At 34.4% G+C, this 24462-nt stretch overlaps 1 protein-coding gene across 1 annotated transcript in view; it reads left to right on the top strand.

The window, feature by feature from the left end:
- Positions 1-24462, top strand: part of SCAMP1 (secretory carrier membrane protein 1) — a 118122-nt gene that overhangs the window by 72118 nt on the left and 21542 nt on the right. The window contains exons 7-8 of the mRNA XM_055342306.1: positions 21163-21264; positions 23579-23696. Of these exons, the coding sequence (XP_055198281.1) occupies positions 21163-21264; positions 23579-23696 (220 nt within the window). The remainder of the gene's footprint in view (positions 1-21162; positions 21265-23578; positions 23697-24462) is intronic.

Here is a 24462-nt window from a genome sequence, read left to right on the forward strand (position 1 = left end):
TTCCTGAACATGGTTAAGTTTTTAAGACACTATGAAACCTTTTTTTCTTTCTTTTCTTTTTGTTTTTTTGTTTTGATTTTAGAGAGAGCATATGGGTGCACAGGAGGGTGGGGCAGAGGGAGAGGGAGAGAGAGAGAATCTCAAGGAGACTGTGCTGAGCATGGGGCCTGATACCATTACCCTGAGATCACAACCTGAGGTGAAACCATGAGTTGGATGTTTAACCAACTGTGCCACCCATATGCCCAAACAATTCTTATTATGTCTTTTTTACTATAGTCATTCTGGTGCATATGTAGTAATATTTTATTGTGGTTTTAATTTGTGTTTTCCTAGTTACTAATGTTGTTGACCACATTTTTATCCACTTATTAACTATATATGTGCTGTTTTTGTTGAAATGTCTGTTCAGGTTTATTGCCCTTACTATTAGATTTCAAAAGTTTCTATTTTGTTATACTGTTGTAAGAGTTATATATATTATGGATACAAGTCCTTGATATGATTTGCAGATACCTTCTCCTAGTCTGTGGCTTCTTAGTGGTATCTTAGGAAGTACAAAACATTCCATCTTAATATAGTTTTTAAAAACATTTTTATTTATTTGAGAGAGAGAGAGAGAGAGAGAGACCAACCATGAGTAGAGGGAGAGGCATACTCCCTGCTGAGGAGGAAGCTGGATCCCAGGACCTGGAGATCATGACCTGAGCCAAAGGGAGATGCTTTAACTGACTGAGTCACCCAGGCACCCTCATTTTAATGTAGTTTATCACTTTTTTCTGTCTTGTTCTGTTAATGTCTTACCTACAGACTCTTCGCATAATCCAAGATTATAAAGATTTTCTCTTGTATTTTCTTCTAGAGGTTTATAGTTTAAGCTGTTATCTATCTTGAGTTTATTTCTGTGTGTGTGTGTGTGTGTGTGTGTGTGTGTGTCTGTGTGTGTGTGTGTGTCTGTGTGGTGGAATAAGGGTCTAAATTCATCTTTTTGTGGTGTGGATCCTCATCAGAGAAAAGGGTAGAAGAGAGAGTCTTCTTTTTTGAGTTTTAGCACATCTGGAAATGCTTATTTATTACCACACATTCAGTTTATAGTTTGGTTGAATGTAGGCTGGAAATTATAGCCCTCAGAATTTTGAAGCATCATTCCTTTGGCTTTTAGCATCATTTTTCTATAGAGAAATCCAATACCATTTTGATTCTTAATCTTTTCATGTGGCTCATTTTCTTTTTTCCTTTTCTTGGAATTATCAAAGATTTTCTCTTTATCCTTGGTGTGCTGAAACAATGAAAATGGGTCTTGGTGTAGATATTTTTTTTTCATTTATTACACTAGTCACTGTCTGAACTCCTTTACTCTGGAGACTTAGATACTTAAATTCTGGGAAAATTTATTGTATTGTTTCATTGATTATTTTTTCCTTTGTTTTCTTTGTGTTCTTTTAAATAATATGCTTTGTTAATCAGATTTTGGAACTCTTGAGGAAATGTAATGTTCATATCTTTTTTCTTTGCATTTTCCATCATTTTGTTTTATTCTACTTTCTAGAAAATTTCCTCAACTCATTTTGTGAGAAGGATGACCTTAATCTTTGTAAGAAGATGACCTTAATCTTCTGAAAACTAGAAGACAGTTGTGTAGTACTGTTAATTTGAAGGATCTGTCATTTCTAACCTGGAATCATATACTCAAACTATCAAATTGTCAGATAAGACAGATAACAGAATTTCACAAAGTATACCTTTCCTGTATCATTTCTCAGGACTCTACTAGAATAAATGATCCCTGCCAAGATGAGAGGATAAACCATGAACTTCTGGTACAGGAGAGGCCCAGTTTATTCTCAGGATAATGTTGACAAGAGGTCTCACGATGACAAGTTGGTAGCTGTCCCAGAGCTTTATTAATTCAGATTTGAGATGATTAGAAGATTTTAAGAGAAACATTTTCAAGAAGATAGGATTGATAGAATTCTTAATGAATTTGAATGTGTAAGAGCATATTTTCACAAATTAAGGGAAGATTAGTCATCAATTACTGATATATATGATATATATATCAGTATTTGATGTATATATCATATGTATATATGAGAGTTGCTAACTCTAGGGAAATCTAGATGGTTGTGTGGAGTAGAAATTTCTATTTCTTGTCTCAGCTGTGAATGACATTTACATAGTGATAAAAATTCAACACTACTCATCTGACCAAAATTATAGCTATAGGGCTAGAGTTAGGGAAGAAGGATTTAAAGGAAAGCAAAATCCTTATTTCTGGAATGGTAAATTGCTCTTTAATGTTCAAATGAAAAATCAAGAAGTAGTAATACAAGCATATTGTTCAGGGTTATGGAGATAAGTATCTAAATCAGTTAAGAATTAAACATGGTTGCATCTCAAGAATGGCAATGGATGGTGGAAGAATTGTGGGGGTGTTGGAATATAACTTGTTTTTTTGAAACAACCATGTGGAACTATTTGACTCTTTAAACTATTTTTTTTGTTTTTTTCTTTAAACTATTATTAAAAAAAGTAAAACTTTAAGAAATATGCACTATGAAGTGAATTGGAAGATCTTTGAGTGTGAGTAGGACCTTTGAGTAGCCTTTGTAAAGTAGGATACTGCTGGGCCATTCATTCCATTCATGTGGTGCTGGGTTGGTAGGTGATTTTCTTTTTTCCCCTTCCAGTGATTTATTTTCCTCAGAAACAAATGTTTCAGAGTGATGTTTTTTACTCTTAATCTGGCTACTATTGTTACCAGGGTTGTGTGTATAGGAGACTCTGAGTATTCTCTTCTCATTCAGACTATGAATGTTTACTTGTTGGGATGGATTGCCTATTTCTAACCTGCTTCCAAGTATACTTGTTAAAAGTAAGCTGTCTCTGGGAATTAGGGTTTTTGTTTTATTTTTTTGTCTTGTTTCTTTTCTAACATGCTTTCTTTTCTAACATCCATCCCCATGGATACATGGGGATATTACACCTTTTATGTTGAATTATTTTGCTCATTGTAATTAGAAACTAAATATAATTGAACTATAACACTATTTTAACATCTTGAAAAAACATTTTAATAGAGAATGAACCAAAAAGTTTAATTTTTTCTCTAAAAAGATAACTTTATAGTTGATATTAAGCTTAAAAACATATTCAAAGCTCAGGAATTGATATTAATTATATGCTGTTTAAAGTCTTTCAGTTGAGTTTAATGTAAGTTGAAATGCTGCCTCTTGTAATTAACTTATTCTTTTTCATCCTCTCTATGTAACCAGAAAAAGAGAATTTTTCTTTTTTTTCTACTTATAGAGTATTTATTTTTTAAAATTCTTACTTAGATATCAGTTAACATACAGTGTAATATTAGTTTCAGGTGTACAATATAGTAATTCAACACTTCTACACAGTACCTAGTGTTCATCCCAGGTATACTCCTCAATCCCCATCACCTATTTCACCCATCCCCCACCCACCTACCTCCCCTCTGGTAACCATCAGTTTGTTCTCTGTAGTTAAGAGTGTTTCTTGGTTTCTCTCTCTCTCTCTCTCTCTCTCTGTCTCTCTCTTTTACCCATTGTTCTTTGTTTCTTAAATTCCACATATTAGTGAAATCATATGGTATTTGTCTTTCTTTGACTGACTTATTTCACTTAACCAGTAAACTCTTTAGTTCCATCCATGTCATTGCAAATGGCAATATTTCATTCTTTTTTATGGCTGCTATTCCATTAACTGATGAATGGGTAAGGAAGATGTGATACACACGCGCGCGCGCGCACACACACACACACACACACACACACACCATCTTTACCCATTCATCAGTAAATGGACACTTGGGCTGTTTCCATAATTTGGCTATTGTAGATCATGCTTCTGTAAACGTTGGGGTGCATATATCCCCTCATTTTGGTATTCATTGAGTGAATACCTAGTAGTGTAATTGCTGGATCATAGTGTAGTTCTATTTTTAACTTTCTGAGGAATCTCTATACTGTTTTCCCGAGTGGCTGCACCAATTTGCGTTCCAACCAAGAGTGCAAGAGCGGTCGGTCCCCTTTCTCCACATCCTTGCAGCCATGTGTTGTTGCTTGTGTTGTTGATTTTAGCCATTCTGACAGATGTGAGGTGATACCTAATTGTAGCTTTGACTTGGATTTCCCTGATAAGTGATGTTGAGCATCTTTTTCATGTGTCTTTTGGTCATCTGTATGTCTTCTTTGGAGAATGTCTCTTCATGTCTTCTGCCCATTTTTAAATTGGATTATTCATTTTTGGAGTATTGGGTTTTATAAGTTCTCTATGTATTTTGGATACTCTTTATTAGTTATGTCACTTGCAAATATCTTCTCCCATTCTGTAGGTTGCCTTTTAGTTTTGTTGATTGCTTCTTTCACTGTGCAGAAGCTTTTTTTTTTCTTTCTTTCTTTCTTTCTTTCTTTCTTTCTTTCTTCCTTTCTTTTCTCTTTTCTTTTCTTTTCTTTTCTTTTCTTTTCTTTTCTTTTCTTTTCTTTTCTTTTCTTTTCTTTTCTTCTTTTTTGTTTGTGGATATATGTGTTCCACTAAAGCTTTATTTACAAAAACAGATGGACATTGAGCGTGGTCCCTGAGTCATAGTTTGCTGATGCCTGGACAATGGGAATAAAAGCCTTTCTCTCTATAAGACCAGTTGAACTGGAATCCTCTGTTTAGAGACACTCAGAAGAATTCTATTGCTGAAAGTAAAGCTGTCCTTGAGGGAGAAGGCAGGAATTTGTGGATATCGATGTGCAGAAGATGATGGCTAGAGGGGAGGTCAAGCTTAGGGGGAAGTGTTAGGGCCGCCCTCCAACTTCAGAAGGTTATGCTAGTCTTCAAATAGAAGTAGAGAGCAAACTTGGCCACCTGACAGTAGCAGTGCTGACAAGACAATTGGGAGACACGAACAGTGGGAATGCATAAAAATAGTGGTGGAATCACAGAAGGTGGCAGTGAACAAAGATGGGCTAAAGAGTAGTAAAACATGATAAAAACAGGACAGGAGCAACAGTTCAATGGCTAAGATGAAAAGATCAGGTAGGAAGAACCCCAGAGACCTATCCTGTCCCATGGAAACAGAAATAGCTGAATTACTTTTTGGGCCAACTTTCAAGCCATAGCAATTTGTAGAGCAAAAGGAGTTGCACAGAAGCTTTTTATTTTGATGAAGTTCCAATAGTTTATTTTTGCTTATGTTTCCCTTCCCTCAGGAGACTTATCTAGAAGGAAATTACTGTGCCTGATGTCGAAGAGGTTACTGCCTGTGTTCTCTGCTAGAATTTTTATGGTTTTAAATCTCATCTCTAGGTCTTAAATTCATTGTGAATTTATTTTTGTGTATGGTGTAAGAAAATGTCCAGTTTCATTCTTTTGCATATTGCTGTCCAGTTTTTTCAATACCATTTGTTGAAGATATGGGTTTTTTTCCCATTGGATATTGTTTTCTGCTTTGTTGAATATTAATTGATCATATAGTTGTGGGTTCATTTCTGGGTTTTCTAGTCTGTTGATCTATGTGTCTATTTTTATGCCAATACCATACTGTTTTGATCACTACAGCTTTGTAATATAACTTGAAGTCTGGAATCTTGATGCCTCTGGCTTTGCTTTTCTTTTTAAAGGTTACTTTGGCTATTCTGGGTCTTTTTTGAATATTTTTCTTTTTTGGCACCAAAGTAAAGTTTGACATTAAACTTATCTGATGTTTCTGTATCTGCAAGGAGAACCTACTATTTATCATATTTTCTTACATGTGTATGTGAACATGGTGCTTTAGAGTCTACAAGTAATGTCTAGTACTTGATATTGTTTAATATTTACAAGCTTTTGAATGGGTTGTTGCAAAGATTCTTCACCTAGGCCTTCAGACTAAATAGGACTCATGTATTCCTTCCTACTTTGTTACATTTACATTATCATTTAATTTGTGGTGAATACAGGTATTTCAATGATCTCTACTCATTGGGTTAATTTTTTTTAGAATATTGACTAGCAGTGCTTATTTCTTGAAATTTTTTACTGAAGGTAGTTAAAAACTTACTATTCATTATAAAGGTCTGTCTGTGTCAGCTAAATGTTGAGAGGTGGAGAAGAAAAATGACCTGTTACTTTTTATGCAGCTTTCATAGTAGTTTTTCTAAGTGTCGTGTAAAGACCGTTGGGTCTCTTTCAGGGAGCTTAAGGGTTATCCCTTTCTAACTAAATGTATGAAGTTCATTTTCTTACTTTTCAACCAAAATAGCATGTCATGTAACAGATTGAGTGCAGAAGCTACTATGACAACTCATATAGAATATAGCAGTGCTAAGGATTTTAAAACTCTGAAGTGAACACCCTTTTTGTGTGTACTTGCAAGAATGTATATTCTACAGATGGGAAGAATGTTGTGTAAATATCAGTGTGGTCATATTGATTGATAGTGTTGTTCTGGTCTTCTATAACCATAATAATTTTTTGTCTGTTAGTTTCTGAGAGTGATAGGTTGAAATTAATTGTGGATTTTTCTGTTTCTTCTTTTAGTTCTATTTTTGTTTCATGTAGTTTGATACCATCTTGTTAGGTAAAAATATTTATGGTAAGTTTTCTTTGTACTTTGACTTCTTTATCATTATGTAATGTCCCTCTTTATCCCTGTTAAGAATGCTTTCTCTGTAATCTATTTTATCTGATTTTACAACCACCCTAGCTTTCTTTTGATTCATGTTTGCATGTTATATATTTTTTTGTTATTTTATTTTTCTTATAATGTGTTTACATTTAAAGTATCTCTTTTTGGTAGATAACATAGTTGGCTTTGATTTTGCAACCAAGTTGACAGTCTCTCTTTTAATTAGTATGCTTGTGTCATTTACATTAATTGATCTGGTTGGATTAAAATCTTTCTTTTCATGAGCTGTCTTCTATTTGTTCCAGCTGTTCTTTGTTTTTTTCATTTTTGCCTTCCTCTGCATTAATGCCTGAGTTCTTATAATATACATCTTTAATTAATCTGAATATGTGCCTGAGTTCTTATAATATACATCTTTAATTAATCTGAATATGTGCTAAAATAATATAATTTATGTGTACTATAAGGACCTCCCAACAGGATACTCTCATTTTCTTATTCGTCCTTTGTACTATTTTTGTTAAATAGTGTATTTTTACATATACTAGGGACATATAGTACATTGCTGTTGTTTTTGCTACAGAGAATTATTTCTCTGTTAGAAGAATTAAAAATGAGGAAAAATAAATTTTGTATTTGCCTTCATTAATGCCATTTTTTTGCTTTTCATTTTTAAAAATTTAGATCTCCATTTCTGTCTCATATCACAGTTATTTTGCCAGAAGAATTCTCTTTAATATTTCTTTTAGTACAGGACTGCTGGTAACCAATTCTCTAGTTTTTGTCTGAAAAAAAAAATCTTTATTTTCCATTCATTTTATTAAAGGCATAGAATTCTTCATAGTTTTGTTTTGTTCAGTACTTTAACCACATTTTGTGTTCTGGCTTGTAAATGTTCTACTGTACTTCTTAGTCTTTTTTTTTTTAATGTGTCTTATGCTGTATAAAATGCCTATTTTTCTCTTACTGCATTTAAGAGTTTTTCTTTAGGGATCCCTGGGTGGCGCAGCGGTTTGGCGTTTGCCTTTGGCCCAGGGCGCGATCCTGGAGACCCGGGATCGAATCCCACGTCGGGCTCCCGGTGCATGGAGCCTGCTTCTCCCTTTGCCTATGTCTCTGCCTCTCTCTCTCTCTCTCTCTGTGACTATCATAAATAAATAAAAATTAAAAAAAAGTTTTTCTTTAATTCTGGGCATTTTGAATGTGATAGTGTGTGCTGTGCAGATGTGTATGTGGTGGTATGTGTTTTGGTTGGTATCCTTACTGTTCTCTAATGTTCTTGGATCTGTGGTTTGGAGTCTCTTGTTAACTTTGGAAAATTCTCAGTTATTATTTTTCAGATAATTGTTTTTTTTTCTTCTCTTTCCAGAATTCTTACTACACATGATTTGGACTGTTTGATACTGCCCTACATCTTTTAGGTGCTCTGTTATTTTTTTTCTCCACTCATTTTTATCTCTGCATTTCATTTTGTATAATTTCTACAAGTTCACCCTCAGCTGTTTGAATGTGTTGATGAGCTTGTCAAAGGTATTCTTTATGTCTGCTTTCACGTTTCTCTTTTTGCCATATCTACTTGGTTATTTTTTATAGCTTATGTATATGCTGAGATTCTTCTTTTGTTCACTCCTGTTTCTACCTTTTTGATTTTTTGACTTCGGTCCTGAACATATTCATCATAGTTATTTTAAATTCTTTATAGTGCTAACATCTAACTATATCTGAGTTTGTTTCTTTTGATTGCTTTGTCTCATGTCGGTATGTTGGATTTTTTCTTGTTTCTTTTTATGTCTTATAATTTTCTTAGTCAAAGCTGGATATGTTTCAGGGTGCCTGGCTGGCTCAGTCAGACAGAGCTTGCATCTCTTGATCTTCAGGTCATGAGTTTGAGCTCCATGGATGTAACAGTTACTTAAAAAGAGAGAAAAGAAAATTAAAAACTGAATAAGTTTCAAAGACAATAGATAAATAGGGTTTATATATGGAAACGGGCATGTCTTTTCTGTTGGTTGGCTTTTAGTATATTTGTATGGGGGACATTTCAGGCAATTCAGTCAAGAATTGGTTGAAGTTTGGGAATTTTTTTTGTTGGTATGGTTGTCCTTAGATACCTCACAGACTTCGAATTCCTTTGTTACCTTATATCTGGAGTGAGGCTTGGTTTTCCAGAGTCATTTTTTAAACATCTGCTCCTTCACTTTGAGAAGGACTTTCTTCTACACACTCTTTTTTTCCCCAATGGAGTAAACTATTTCTGGTTGCTAGTCTAGTGGTAGAAGGGTAGGGGTCTAGTTGAAGACCAAGGGATATTCTCTGTTGTTCTGATTCAGCCTCTGTCTTAGACAGGCTTTATCTCTGGGGTGGGGTGGAGAGGTTCAGTTTTACCAATGATGCTTCCCCTCTCTACTCTGTAAGATGTCTGTAATAGTTTGGACTCTGGCATATTCCTCTTTTTCCTCCAGTGTTAGAGGATTTTTTTCCCATGCCCTTTCCTTATGTGCTCTAACTCTACCTGACCTGAGGAAGATGACATTTACTCTCTTTCTTCTTCCTCCACTTAAGTGTTTTGTTTTGAGAAAAGGTAGAGGAATTTACAGGTACTGTTGTTCCTTTCTTTCAGACTTGTACCTGAAGTGAATCTTGCCTCCAGGCTTTCTTCTGAGCACCTAGGGAAAGTATGGAGCAAGGCTATATAAGTGGATGTGAATTCTTCTGTGTTTTTGGCTCCTAGAGGTTCATTACATAGGCCAATTTTCACCCTTCAGTAATACATTATAAGCTTTTGCTGAGTTCTTTCCTGATTTTATGTCATTCACTGTCTGCTTCATGTATATAACTGCTGGATTCTTGTCTCTCCTTGAGTTAGATTTCTAACTGGTTGGTTGCCTTTTGATAAGTTGTGGTACAACTATGATTTTGCATGTTATCCAGTTTTGGTTTTATTCTATGGTTGAGAACCATGCTCTTTTCAGTTTTCTATATCCTATATCCTTCTCCATTACATTTTGGTTTTTTGTTTTGTTTTTAAAGATTTTATTTATTTGACAGAGATAGAGCTAGAGAGCGCAAGCAGGGGGAGCAGCAGGCAGAGGGAGAGGGAGAAGCAGGCTCCTCGCTGAGCAGGGAGCCCCACTTGGAATCATGACCTGAGCCGAAGGCAGCTACTTAACCAACTGAGCCACTCAGGTGCCCCTACACTTTGGTTTTGAGAGATATAGGAAAGTTTCTTCTTAGACAGGAAACTTAAGTCTTAGGTGTTTAAATTATTCTTTTAAAACTGTATTTAAGAAGTTGTAACAGCACTTTAGTTTTTCTTTTCACTGTGTTTTTCTTTTAACATTTTATTGTTACTTCTTTCAATAAGCTAAGTATGTTAAAGGCAAATCTGTTGTGAAGATGTCCTTTTGTGCTGTTTGGCATAATTTGTATGTCACAGTAAATCAGTACAGTTGACCCTTGAACAACCTTGAACTGCTTTGACACTGTGTAGTTTGAAAATCTGTGTATAACTTTTGACTTTGCAAAACTTAGCTACTAATAGCCTACTGTTGACTAGAAACCATACTGATAACATAAACAAATTAACACTTATTTTGCATGTTATGTATGTTATGTAAGCTAGAAAAAAGAAAATGTTATTAAGAAACTTATAAGGAAAATACATTTACAGTACTGTACTGTATTTATTGATATCGTGAGGTTACATTTCTCTTTTAAGGTGAATCATCTGTCAGTATTTACATCAATATTGATTCACATGATACAAAAACACTCTATAGATGTTTTATATATTACTAAGTAATCAAAAATGAAAAGGTAATGAAAAGGAAATTCTTATATATTTATAGGTATAATGATTCATGCATTGATACTGAGGAAGTAGCAGTATGGTTGCTTTATGGTAGCCTAGTCTATGCACTAATGAATGAATCATAAAATCTTTATGGAATACAATATTATAGTCATATTTATAATGCTGTATTAGCAAAACACTTATCTGTGGTGGTCAACTGATAAGCAGTTAATTCAATTATAAGAAAGGCATAATATACAGTGATATAATAATTCTTTGAAAACAAAGTTAAAAAACAGTAAAAAAAAAAACCTAACATATTATTAATCTTGTATTAAATATCACTCACGTTAAGCCTGGATAAGAATAAGCTGTCTACTTCCATACAAGTCTTGCCTATGATCTGTATGATTACTATTCCGGCAGTGACGATGATGACACAAAAGTGTCTCACACAGTTCTTGCCATACAGCTACTAGATTTCCACACAAAGACACACACACAACAGATAAGTTTATTAATTGTATGGCATGATTGTTTATAATCATTTGTTAAATGGAGATGGGTCACCATAAAGGTCTTCATCCTCTTTGTCTTCATATTGAGTAAACTGAGGAGGAAGATGATGAGGAGGGTGTCTTGCTATCTCAGGGGTGGTGGAGGTGAAAGGGGAGACCAGAGAGGCAGGCACAGTTAGGGTAACTTTACAGAACTATATTATCATGACTCTTTTTTTGTTGTTGTTGTTTTCAAAAATATTTCTACTATGGTACCAGTCTTTCTTCCAGCATTTGCATTAGTTTTAGTGCCAGTATCATAGAAGGGTCTATGTCATGTCATAAAAGAAGTCAAAACCAATCTTAAATAATTGGAACCCTTCTGTCAGGTTTTCCAACATCTATATTTTTTTTAGCACTTTTTCTGTGTTATCTTCCTTATTATCTGGTATTGGTTTGGAAGTACTCATCTCCATCAGGTCATCTTCTGTTAATTCCTCTGGTGTAATGTCTGTCAGCTCTGGAATTCCTCCATGATCCATATCTTGAAATCCTTTCCTTCCCTCCCTGCCTTTTTTTTTGTCCCCATTTCCACAGTCTCTTTAATGATTTCTTTGATTGGCATTGTCATAAGTCCTGTGAAGTTATGCACAACATCTGGACACAGTCATCTTCTTCTTCTTTTTTTTTTTTTTTTTAAGGATTTTGTTTATTTATTCATGAGAGACACAGAGAAAGAGGCAGAGACACAAGCAGAGGGAGAAGCACACTCCCTGCAGGGAGCCTGATGTGGGACTTGATTCCAGGACCTGGGATCATGCCCTGAGCCAAAGGCAGATGCTCACCCGCTGAGCCACCCAGGCATCCCTGGACACAGTCTTCTCTAGCAGAAATTTATTGTTTCAGGCTTGATAGCTCTCTTGGCTTTTTCTATACAACAGTGGCACTTTCAAATGGTATAAACCTTATAGACTTCCATGATGTTCTGTCTTTTGGGGTTCTCTTCCATTGTATCAACAATGCTTTTATGATTTTTTAAAAAGATTTTGTTTATTTATTTGAGAGAGAGAGCACAAGCAGGGGGAGGGGAAGAAGGAGAGGGAGAAACAGACTCCCTGCTGAGCAGGGAGCCTGATGTGGGACTTGATCCCAGGACACTGGGATCATGACCTGAGCCGAAGGCAGAGGCTTAACTGACTGAGCCACCCAGGTGCCCCAAAAAATGCTTTTATAGAATACTATGTGTAATGAGCCTTTACTTTAAAATTTCATGACTCCCTGATTTAGAGGCTGAGTTAGAGACGTTATATTTGGGGGCAAGTAGACCACTTTGACACCTTTGGTATTCAGGTCATGGAATTCTGGGTGGCCAGGGGCATTGTCTAGTGTCAGAGGAACTTTAAAAAGCAGTCCCTTACTGTCAAGATACTTACTTATTTCAGGGACAAAGCATCAATAAAACCAGTTCACAAGAAGAGTTCTCATTGTCCAGGCCTCCTTGTTGTATAGCCAAAGGATTGGCAATTGGTGTTTACCTTTTCCCTTTAAGGCTTCGAGGTTAGAAGTTTTATAGATAAGGGAAGTCTTAATTATAAACCTGACTGCATTTGCACAAAACAAATGGAGTTAACCTGTCCCTTCCTGCCTTAATCCTGGTGCTCGCTTCTTTTCCTTACTAATAAATGTCTTTTATGGCATTTTTTTTCTCCCTTGAATAGAGCACTTTCATCTGCCTTAAACACCTGTTCTGACAAATATCTTTTCCTCTCAATGATTTTAAAAGCATCTGGGATCTCATCTGCTGTCTGTTGGTTGGCAGAAGCTGCTTCTCCTATTTTCTTGACATTTTTTAAGCCAAACCTTTTTCTAAAATTATCAAACCATCCTCTGCTAGTATTAAATTCTGCAGCTTTAGATCCTTCACCTTCCTTTTGCTTTGAGTTGTCATGTAATGGCCTCACTTCTTGATTATATTAGAGTAGATAGGTAGGCCTTTATTGTAGCATTCTTGCACCCACATAAAAGTTGCATTTTCAGTACAGGATAATAAGGTATTTAGCAAAAAATGTAAGGTCTTCATACCTGCTAGTGTAGCTGCAGTGATGGATTCATGATTTTCCTTTTCATGGAATGGTCCTTACCCTGGATTCATTTATCTTGAAATGGTGGGCAACCACAGCTACAGACCTCAGCTTGTGCTACATATCAAGCAATTCAAGTTCTTGAAATGTCATGACTTTTCTCTGTTCTAGGAAGCACTTCCAGGATTACTAAAGGCAGTTTGTATGAATCCTCTGGTGTTATTCAAGGTTTATTATATCATACTAAACACAAAGAAAAGTATGCAGGAATTACGAGAGATCACTTTTTATTGCAATATGCAACTTAGTAGAGAGATGAACTGCTTACCCAGAGATACTAATGTCACATGGTATTTTAAGTGGATAGTGGAAATACTTGAGCTCACCACAATAGCAACAGGAGGTGGGTATGCAACTGTTACAGTAGTACAGTATGTACTACAGGTAATTATATGCAATTATCATTTAATACCACATCTTTACATTTGTATATGTGTCTGTTGACTTTAAATGATTTCATGCACAGTCTAGGTGTTTGTATGCACAAGCTTTAATAACTTATTATAATAGATTTATCATTTACTACCATAAAATACGCAAAATAGCTTAGTATCTACATATAGTTGTGTTTAGGACATAACTTTCTTTTTTTGATATTTCTAGGCTATGTGGTTTGTCTGTTTTCAAATGATGCAAATCTCCAAAAAAAAAATTCCAGTACATTTATTGAAAGAAATCCATGTATATATGGGCCTACGCAATTTAAACCTGTGCTGTTCAAGGGTCAAGTGTACTTCCAAGTGTGCCTTTCTTATATACCAACTGAGATGCAGAAGGTGGTGTTAGCTGTAGAGTTTTAAAATCCCTATCACTGTGGCACCTGGGTGGCTCAGTTGGTGGGATGTCTGCCTTCAGCTCAGGTCATGCTCCTGTGGTCCTGGGATTAAGCCCCACGTCGGTCTCCCTGTTTGGCAGGGACCTTGCTTCTCCCTCTTCCTGCCCCCTGCTCCTGCTCTCTCTCTCAAGTATGTAAAGTCTTTTTTAAAAAAATCCTATGCACTTTACAATAGTTGAGGTTTTCAGTAAATATGGAAGTAATTTAAGGTTGATGAGACAGATGTTTTTAAAATATCTTTTGATCAGTTCTACATTCTTCTTTAAGCTGGTTATTTTGCACATACCTAATATTAAAAGAAAACACAAATGAGGTGAGTAGCATTGTTCCTTGAATGGCAAAAATAGGAAAGAAACATTTATATATGGTATAATTAAGAGTAGTTTAAGTATAGAACAGAATGATATGTGCATATATTAATGTGTATATAAATATATGTAATATATTTGTAACAAACATTTATATTAAAATAAGTGAAGCCCCTTTAGTAAGAAATTCAAAGTGAATTGATATTGGTGATAAAGTTTTTAATTTATTTAATAAAAAAAGTTATTTGTTTTGGTTAATACTCCATGAGATGCATTATTTTTCTCTATGGAATTTTACTATAAGTAAGAAGCAGTACATACTAACTTGTGATATTAAATTAAAATAGTTGATTTAGAATTTAAATATATGTGAACACTTAAGGAAATAGTTGGGGTAAAAGGATTTTTCAAAATAGATTAAATAGTTAGGAAACTTGTAGTGTAGAAATAATAGGCCTTATAAAGTAAGGTATTAAGTTGTTTAAATGGTTGACTCCTGGGTGATTTTAGCTGTTTATGCTTTCTAAATTGAATGGCAATTCAGTTGTGAGATCTTAGTTGCTAGGAAAATTTTTGCTTAATCAAGTAAAAGTTTTAATAAATATCAATCCTTATTTTCTGATTAGCTACAAAATAGTATTTTGTCAGTTGTATTCTCCCTGAGTCTCCTTAAAAGGGAATGTTTTAAAGAATCTAAATTACTACAAATGAAAAGAAAATGTATAATCTCCCCTTATGTAGAAAACACTACATTGAGTATTTGAAATTAATTTAATTTGGAGAGCAGTATCCTATTGATAGATAATTGGCTTTCTTGGGCAAAATGGAATTGAAATAATAGCCTAGGGATAGATTTATCCCATGGTTAAAAATATTAGCTTCACAGATACACAGACAAGTCTCAGCATTTCTATTACCCGCTCTACATTTGGATCATTTTATACATCAGTAAAATGGAGTCAGTATTATTGCCTACCTCACAGTGGATGTTGTAAACATAAAATGGATAGTGCATATGTTTGCCATGGTCACTGATACATAATATTCAATAAGTTAGCTATTATTACAAAATATAGGGTCTGTTAAATGTAGAGGATATAGACCTTGAACCCAGGTCTCGATTTAAAATCTCATTCCATGTGAACCTTTTATTTGCCTCTGCTCTTGGCAGAGCACAGACAGGAGGAAGACAAAACCTAGGAGTCTAGGGATTCTTTCGTCCCAGTCCTATGCTTTTTCATTTAGACTAATCTAGTGAGTGGTTTCTTAATGGTTTTTATGGCCCAGACTGCATTATGAATCTAAAATTTTTGAGTCCCCTTTTTAAGAAAAACACACATATGCAAAATTTTATATACAATTTGGGTGGATTTATGCTTTTTCCTTTTAAAGCTTATCCGTGGAACACCTGTTCTTGGAGAAAGAATTGATTTCAGCACAAAATTATTAGAAGGAAAATGAGGTTGGTTAAGATAGTGTTGCATACCAAAATAACTTAAGGCAAGTAGCTGTACTTTGTAGGTTTCTTTTTATTCTAATGCCTTTATATCAGTAAGAATTTCATGTATTACTTTGTTATCTTGGTAGTAATGAAATTACCATGTCCCAAAAACGCTGAAGATCTTGTCAGAGGCCAAATGTCACTTGTGTAACAAGAATATTCTGTGAACAAAACTTTTAGTGTATTATTTTACTAGTCCTGTAGAGGTATCAACAAGTAACATTTATTGGTTACTTACTATGTGCTTGTATATTACCTGCTAAGCCCTTCACATCTTGTTCATCCATATAAAAGTAGATTCCATGTTACTCCCATTTTGTAAATAGAAAAGCTCAGATTTAGACTTAGATTTTGCTTGAAGTTACACAACTTTCAGTGAGAGATTTTGGATTCAAACCTAAATCTGTCTCTAAAGCTACATGCTCTTACTATGTCAAGTTAACGAACATAAAACATTTAGTATTTTAGTTAAGTTATACTGTGCTCCCTTATCATGGGAACTCCCTTGTACATTTTACAAATGTATGATTTTTGTTAGCTCTTTTGAAATGATGAAATACCTTTCTTCTCTGCTTCCCCAAATGGTAGTTGTAATTAATATCTCGGATACTGATAGGTAATGTGAAATAAACTTTTAAGATCATATAAATCTATTTTCTTAGAATTTATTCTGGAAATTCGGGGGAGAACATTTTTGTTTAAAGGTGTGTAGTAACAGGGCACCTTGGTGGATCAGTCGGTTAAGCATCTGACTCCTGATTTTGATTCAGGTCATGATCTCAGTGTTACGAGATTGAGCCCCATATGGGGCTCCACTGTGTGTGGAGCCCAAGATTCTCTCTCTCTGGATCCCCCGGGTGTGCAGTCAGTTGTGTCTGGCTCTTGGTTTCAGCTCAGGTCATGATCTCACGGGTTGTGGGATTGAGCCCAATGGTTGGGCTCTATACTTTGTGGAAGTCTGCTTGGGATTCTCTCTTCCCTCTTTCTTCCCCTCTCCTGCTCACGTGCTCTGTCTTTCTCTCTCAAAGAAATCTTAGAAAAGGTGTGTTGTAACTTGCTAGTATATTATTTGAAGACATTAAGCCAAAACAAACTGGCTTGAGGTTCAGTTTTCCAGTAGACTTTGATCTGGAAGAGCTAGCATGGCAAGTAGTAGAAAACTTTTATTATTTATTGATTGAATCTGATGAAGAAATAGATGATATAGGTAGGTTTATTATGAATATATATTCACAATACCATAAATACTTGATTATAAACTGAGTCATGTTACAATTTAAAACTGCTTAGCTTAAATCATTGAGGGTGTTTTTTTTCCCAAGTATATTTGTACTTTTCCTTCTTTGGCTTAAAATGGCTATATATGAGCTGGGTTATTTATACAGTTTATTTCCTAATCTTTTACAATGTACAAGATCTACCCCTTTTGGTTCTGGATGCCAATAGAAGTCCTACACCCCTGATAATGTCTTTTTCTCCTGGACTTCTTTGGATTTTAGCTGTGGTACAGCCCTTCACCTGGGTGACCTGTCACTTTGAGAGCTCTCTAGCCTTACCTGGCTTTACCCTCAAGCATCTCAAATGAACTTGATATTCATGTGATGATTGATTGGTCAAGTTTATTAATTAATGCTTTACAGAGTCTTCCTCTCTTTGGTATATGGGAAGTTATTTATACTTAATATACTTTTTTACTCTATGATTAGCTCAATTTTTTCATATAAATTTAATTTTTAGGCTTTTGGCAGGGATTATAACTATCTTAAAACTGTTTTCACAGGATAGATTCACATGTTTTTATGTCAATTTGATATAAAGAGCTATATTTCAGTGACTGCTTGTTAAGTTAAAAATGAGGCAATGTGGGGCACCTGGATGGCTCAGTGGTTTGAGTGTCTGCCTCTTGATTTTGGCTCAGGGTTGTGGGATTGAGATCAAGTGCTTAAGCAAACAGATTCTAAAAGGCTAATAAGTTGGAACAGTTTTAGCAACAAAATAATGATAGTGTTTAATTTTAACCTAAAGAATAAAATAAATATCCATGAGTCCATACTGATAGAAACAAGTGATTAATAAACAGAGCTGAAAGGACAAATCTTTCTTATAGCATTTTAAATAATAATTGTGAATTTTACTCTTGCTAAGGGGTAGAGCCTAATTGTCCTCTATTTTAGTGTAGGGTAGACTTAGTGACTCATCTTAAAAGCTGAGTATGTGTTTGCCAAGCAGAAAAGAGGATGGTATTGGGCATTTTATACATAGTATAAAGAAAAGCATTGAGATAGCAAGACATGTTCTTCCAGTTTCTATTATGAAGCGATTTTTATATGCTGGGTTTCATTATTTGAACTTCATTCGATTCTCAGTGGGTCAAACATTAGAAGATGTAAGCAACACCTAGGAAGCATTCCTGTAAAGACAATTTTATAGTATGACATGGAGGTATATCTTGAGATAAGAGATGAGAAGCAGTGGGGATTAGAGAAGAAACAGAAGTAGAAGCGAGTAATATTATAGAAGTCAAGGTCAAAGAGTGATTAAGAAAGATCTTTAGTGGGATGCCTGGGTGGCTCAATGGTTGGGCTTCTGCCTTTGGCTCAGGGCGTGATTCTGGAGTCCCAGGATCGAGTCCCACATCTGGCTCCCTGCATGGAGCGTGCTTCTTTGTCTGCCTATGTCTCTGCCTCTCTTTCTGTGTCTCTCATGAATAAATAAAATCTTAAAAAAAAAAAAGATCTTTAGTGAGATGACATTAAAAAAAATAGAGACTTGAGAAATTTGATTTGGAAATTCATAGATTGCCCATGACTTTGAAGTACCTCTGGAGAAATAGGTGAAGAAAAGCCAAGTTACAATGGTTTGAGAAGTGAATAGGAAGAAGGGAAGTGGGGAAAATCAAGACTTCTTATTGATGGGAAGGAGGAAGATTGAGTAGGTGGAAATTTAGCAGGGGAGACAGGATTAAAAGGAGGGCTAGTTGAAGATGAGAATTACGTGTTTATACACGGGGAAGATCCTAGTGGAAGAACTGAAGACAAATTAGGGGAGAAGATAAATAACTATTGAAGTAGAGTGCTCCAGAGGAACTAGACTGATGGATTGAAGATTTTTATGCAAGTGTTAATTTTGAAATAAGTGATACTGCGTCCTCACAGATAAACAATAAGTTGGTTTGGTGGTATGTATAAACTTGGAAAGTCATTGTATGGAGAAGAAAGTTGAGGTTTATTTCTTTGGCTTCTGTTTTCATATCTGGTGAAGGAAAATAGTTTTATTCTGAGACTGAAAAAGTTGAAATGCTGAGCCTTAAAAATGTGTTTTGGGGTTAGAATGGTCACTGCGTTGAAAAGAAAATGGACTAAATTTGGGATGGTTAAAAATCTTGCCAAACAAATCAAATCCAACATATGTCATTATCAAGTAGGTAGAACTTTTCTAAGAATTCAGGGTTGGTTTAACACCTAAAAATTAGCATATTTTACCATATTATAAATAGAAAAACCATATGATTATCTTAATGTAGAAGAAGCATTTGATAAAATACAACACTCAGTCACTCATGATGAAAACACTCACTAAACTTAGAAAGAAGAATTTTAGCAGGGCCACTGGTGGTGCAGTTGGTTTAGTAACTGACTCTTGGTTTTGGCTAACGTTGTGATCTCAAGGTTATGGGATTGAGCCCTGTGTTGGGCTCCACTCTAAGCATAGAGTCTGCTTGAGACTCTCACTTCCTCTCTTCTGCCCCTCCCAGCTGTGTGCTCTTACTCTTTCTCTAAAATAAATAAATCTTTTTTAAAAAAGAACTTTATCGACTTGATAAAGAATATCTATGAAAAACTGTAACAGCTAACACCATACTTAATGGTGAAAGACTAAATCTTTCTACCCAAGGTTAAGAATAAGATAAAGATGTTTATTCTTAACACTTCCATAAAACATTGTAGTCGAAGTTCTGTCCAATATAAACAGGCAAGAAAAACAAAGAAAAGGCTTCCAGATTAGAAAGGAAGAAGTAAAACTGTGTTTATGTGCAGATTACTTGATCATCTATTTAGAAAATAGAAATGGAGAAATATACCTTGTTAATAGCTGAGAAGACTTGATATTATAGTGATGTGATCTCAAAATATATCTTTAAATGCAATGCAATTCCAATAAAAGTCCCAGCAGATTGTTTTATAGAAGCAAACAAGGTGATTCTAAAAGGCATATAGAAATGTAAAAGCCTAGAATAACCAAAACAACTTTGAAAAAGGGAAGAAATTTGGAGAGCTAATTTCTCCTGGAGATTGGAAGAAAATCCTGCCAAACGTGTATTTGATGAACAACTGATATATTCAAACTCACAAAACCTAACAATAAGAGGAAGAAACATGTAAAACCTTGGAAAAGGATTTTAACAGTTCACCATAGAAGATAAACTGATGGCAAAAGGCAATGAAAAAGTGCTCAACCAAATTCAAACCAATTGAGATAGCATTTATATACCTACTAGAATGGCTAAAATGTAAAGGATTGTTCATACCAAGTGTTGGTGAGATGTGGAGGAATTGCAGTACTTCTACAGTGTCACTGTGACTTTAAAATGAAATAACCCCTTGGAAAACAGTTTGGCAGTTTCTTAGAAATGAAGGATATACCTATCATGTGATCTAGCCATTCTACTTTTAGGTAGTTAACTAAGAGAAGAGGAAATTTATATTCATGTGAAGACTTATACATGAATGTTAATATTAATAACACCTTTATTTGTAATAGTGAAAAAACAAGAAATAACCTAAAAAGTTATCAGTAGGTCAATGAATTGAGACTGTGGTATATATATATGTACAGTGGAATACTAGTCAGTGAAAAGGAATGGTCTTGATATGTGCAACAACCTGAGTTAATCTCAAAATAATTGTGTTGAAAGAAAGACAAAGTATATACTTTATTGATCATAAATAAATTATCTCATTTATTTAAAATTCTAAAATATGAAAACTATAGTGACAAAGCAGTGGGTGGGATAAAGAGGGAGGGATTATTGAGGTGCACAAGGAGACTTTTGGGAAATGCTTACTATTTTGATTGAAGTAGATGGCATGGGTATGCATATATGTCAGACTTATCAAAATGTATATGTAAAATACTTGCAGCTTACTGTATGTTAATTAAACTCAATGAAACTATTGAGTAATTTAAAAGAAAACAAAAACCTTTTAGCCAAGATGTTTGTGATACCATTGAAAATTGAAAGGACAAAAAATGAGTTTGGAGTTAACAGTGTCATCATTGAGTATTTGGAAAAAGGGTTCACATATATTATTTTGATACCCTTAAGTAGTTGCCAGTGTTATTTTTAAAAATATTTTTATTTCTCAGTATTTGAATATCAACATGGGAATATAAAGATATTGAGAAAAATGACACTTCCTCTTGTTTCTCTCCCTTCCTTTTTTTTTTTTCCTTTTCCAAAGGAGTGACAGTTCATTCAGATTCTTTGTATTCTTCTTCGTCTATATTTGTCAGTTTGCTGTTCATGTACTCCAAGCTGCAGGATTTCATAATTGGGGCAACTGGTAAGTCATTTACTTTAATTACTCTAGTTTTAATATGTTTATCTAGTAACTATTATTTTTGGCTTCCTAAAAATAGTTAACATAGAAAAGGCAGATTAGCAAAAGTAAACAAAAATAAAAATAGTAAAAATTATAGCTTAAAAAAATGTCAAAGGCATAACCTCTGGGCACATCATTCTACTGAAAATTATGTTGCCATTTTTAAAAACAGCATACTATAGCTAGTTTACATTAAATGTGTGTATACCAGACACTAAGAGGAAGAGTGAAAAGGAGACTTGAGTCCTCAAATAGCTGGGCTAACAATTGTGGAAGGGAGAAAAAAGAACTTCTAGGATTTTAAGGAAAAGACTATTATGTTTAAAGTGCTATTTTAGCTATACAAACATATATTTCCTTACACACACAAATACACACACACGCACATGGATACTTGTCTTTAAAAAATGGGATCACTGCAATGCTCCCTCTGTGGGAGACCCTCAGAAACAAATTATTTAGACTTTGGCTAGGAGATAATAGCAGATTGGTATCTTTCTTCATATGCTTTGGCGCAAACATTCCTTGAATGAAACAGTAGGTGGAAGAGTACGCATCTCTAAAATTATCTCTCCCTCTCTTCTATTATAACTGAGTTGCATTCAGTTGAATTCTTATAAGCAAAAGCATGCACAAGGCCACTTTGTTCCACTGTATACATGAAATAAGTAGGTAACTAGACTATATTGAGGACTTAAATTTAGTATGCTACTTCTGAATCAGAGTGGAGACTGGCAATCAGACGATTGGTAGCTTTGTGATCCCCTAATGGTCATGTATACATGCAGAGAATTTATATGGATACTTTAAATCAGTTCTAAAAAAAAAAAAGCATACATTATTCATTTCAAATAGTGTGTTTAGTCTTTGGCAAATGAGGGAAAAGAAATATTTTAAATGTTTAAAAAACATACTGCTTATGTTAACAGCACAAGTTTTTTCTTATTAAATTGAAATTTGTTTTTCAGCATGAATTTAGAAAAATGTGTTAAAATTGAGCATAACATTGTGTAGTGGCTACATAGCACAGGAGGCTACTAGAGAGGTGGCATACAGAATGACCTGTTTTGAGATACCTCAACCTCTTTTAAAAATTAAAAATTTTTGTTTATGTTTAAAAGTTGCCCTTTTATAGCACATTCACATTCACTTCTGTCCTGCTGTCATTTCCTTCTTAACCCCAGCAGTCACTAATCTGTTCATCATTTCTATTTTCTATTATTTTGTCATTTCAAGAATATTATATAAGTGGAATCATAGGGTATGTAACTTTTGTCTTTTTGTGCTCAGCATAGTTCTCTGGAGATTCATCTAAGTCATTGTATCAGTAGTTAATTCGTTTTTATTCCAGAATAAAATTGTGGATATACCACAGTTTGTTTAAACATTCACTAGTTGAAGGACTCTGGACTGTTTCTGGTTTTAGGCTTTTATAAAATAAAGTCTCTGTAAACATTAATGAACAAGTTTTGTGTGAACATCCATTTTCACTTCTCTGTGATAAATACCCAAGAGTATAATTGTTGGTTAATCCGAAGTTGCATGTTTAATGATTTTTAAGAACCTAACAGACTTTTTCTGGATGGCTGTATCATTTTACATTCCTACCAACGAGTGACTCAGTCTCCACTCGTGACCAGCATTTAGTGTTGTCCCTTTTAAAATTTATTCTGATAGATGTATAGTGATATCTCACTGAGATTTTAAGTTGTATTTCTCCAGTGACTCATGATGTTGAATATCCTTTTATGTGATTATTTGACTCTTTATATCATCTTGAAGAAACATCTTTTCATGCTTTTTGCCCATTTTCTAAATGAATTTTTTTTCTAACTCTTGAGCTTTGAAAGTTCTTCATATATTCTGGATGCTAATTGTTGGTTGGATATGAAGTTTGCAAATATTTTCTTACATAATTAAGTAGAATTTAAGTGAATGTAAAGTAATAATGAGCTCATATGTTTAAAAAAAAAGTAAAATCTGGTGGTACATACTTAAGGCTTGGTGCTTAGTGTTGGATTTGAATTTAGACTGTCATTTTTTAGATGTGTGACTCTGAGCAAGTTAGTGAATATCTCTGACTTAGAGGATGATGTGCAAAATAGGGATTTAAAATATCATCTCTCTTACGGAACTGTGAGAATTAAATGAGTTAAAGAAGTGAATATTACCTGGCTTTTAAGTGCTGAATGTGTATTGGTTGCTATGTTATTTTTGAAAAGGCATGCATTCACTTATTTGTCTAATTATACCTTTTTAAAAAATTACTTCTTAGTGGTTGGATTTCATCACTTACTGGTCTCAACCAAAGTATTCCTGTTGGAATCATGATGATAATCATAGCGGCACTTTTTACAGCATCAGCAGTCATCTCACTAGTTATGTTTAAAAAGGTAAGTGAATTTTACATCTCTAAATTTATATAATTTTCTGTTTAGTTTCCATTTTCCCATTTTGCTCTTGATTCAGTGTAACCTCCAGCTGTTTTGTTGTTCTTCTTATGCAAGTATGTTCTGAGGATTAAGCTTTTTACAATTAGAAGTTAAGCATAAAGAAAATGTCATCACATTTTTAACTTCTGTAAAAAGAAGTTAATATTTTAAAATCCTGTTAGTTCAGGTCTTTTTTGATGAAGAGTCTACCTCATTTAAAATATTTTGGAATTTAAGAAAATATGTACTTGGGACATCTGAGTGGCTCAGTGGTTGAGCCTCTGCCTTCAACTCAAGGTGTGATTCTGGGGTCCAGGGATTGAATACTGTCATCAGGTTCCCCACAGAGAGCCTGCTTCTTCCTCTGCCTGTGTCTCTGCCTCTCTCTCTGTGTCTTTCATGAATAAATGAAATATTTTAAAAAATATGTTCTTAAATGTTTTTAAAAAAATTTCTTTTTTTTAATATAAAGTATATTATCCTGATTAATACATAGAAGTAAAATTGTGTGGAATGTGTGTTTTGCATGTATTTAAAATTGAAAAACATGAATTACGAGTATAAAGTAAGCTGGTGACAGGTTTGGGCTGGATTATAACATGAATTAATTTTTAGTGACTGCCCAATTATCTTATCTATACTTCTCTCTATAAAATTCCCATGGCTATTTTTATAGCCTTAAAAAAATCATTACATAGAGTGAGAGAGAAATCAGTGGTTTTATTTG

This window comes from Nyctereutes procyonoides, unplaced genomic scaffold (genome assembly GCF_905146905.1).
Source record: "Nyctereutes procyonoides isolate TBG_1078 unplaced genomic scaffold, NYPRO_anot_genome, whole genome shotgun sequence".
NCBI lineage: Eukaryota > Metazoa > Chordata > Mammalia > Carnivora > Canidae > Nyctereutes > Nyctereutes procyonoides.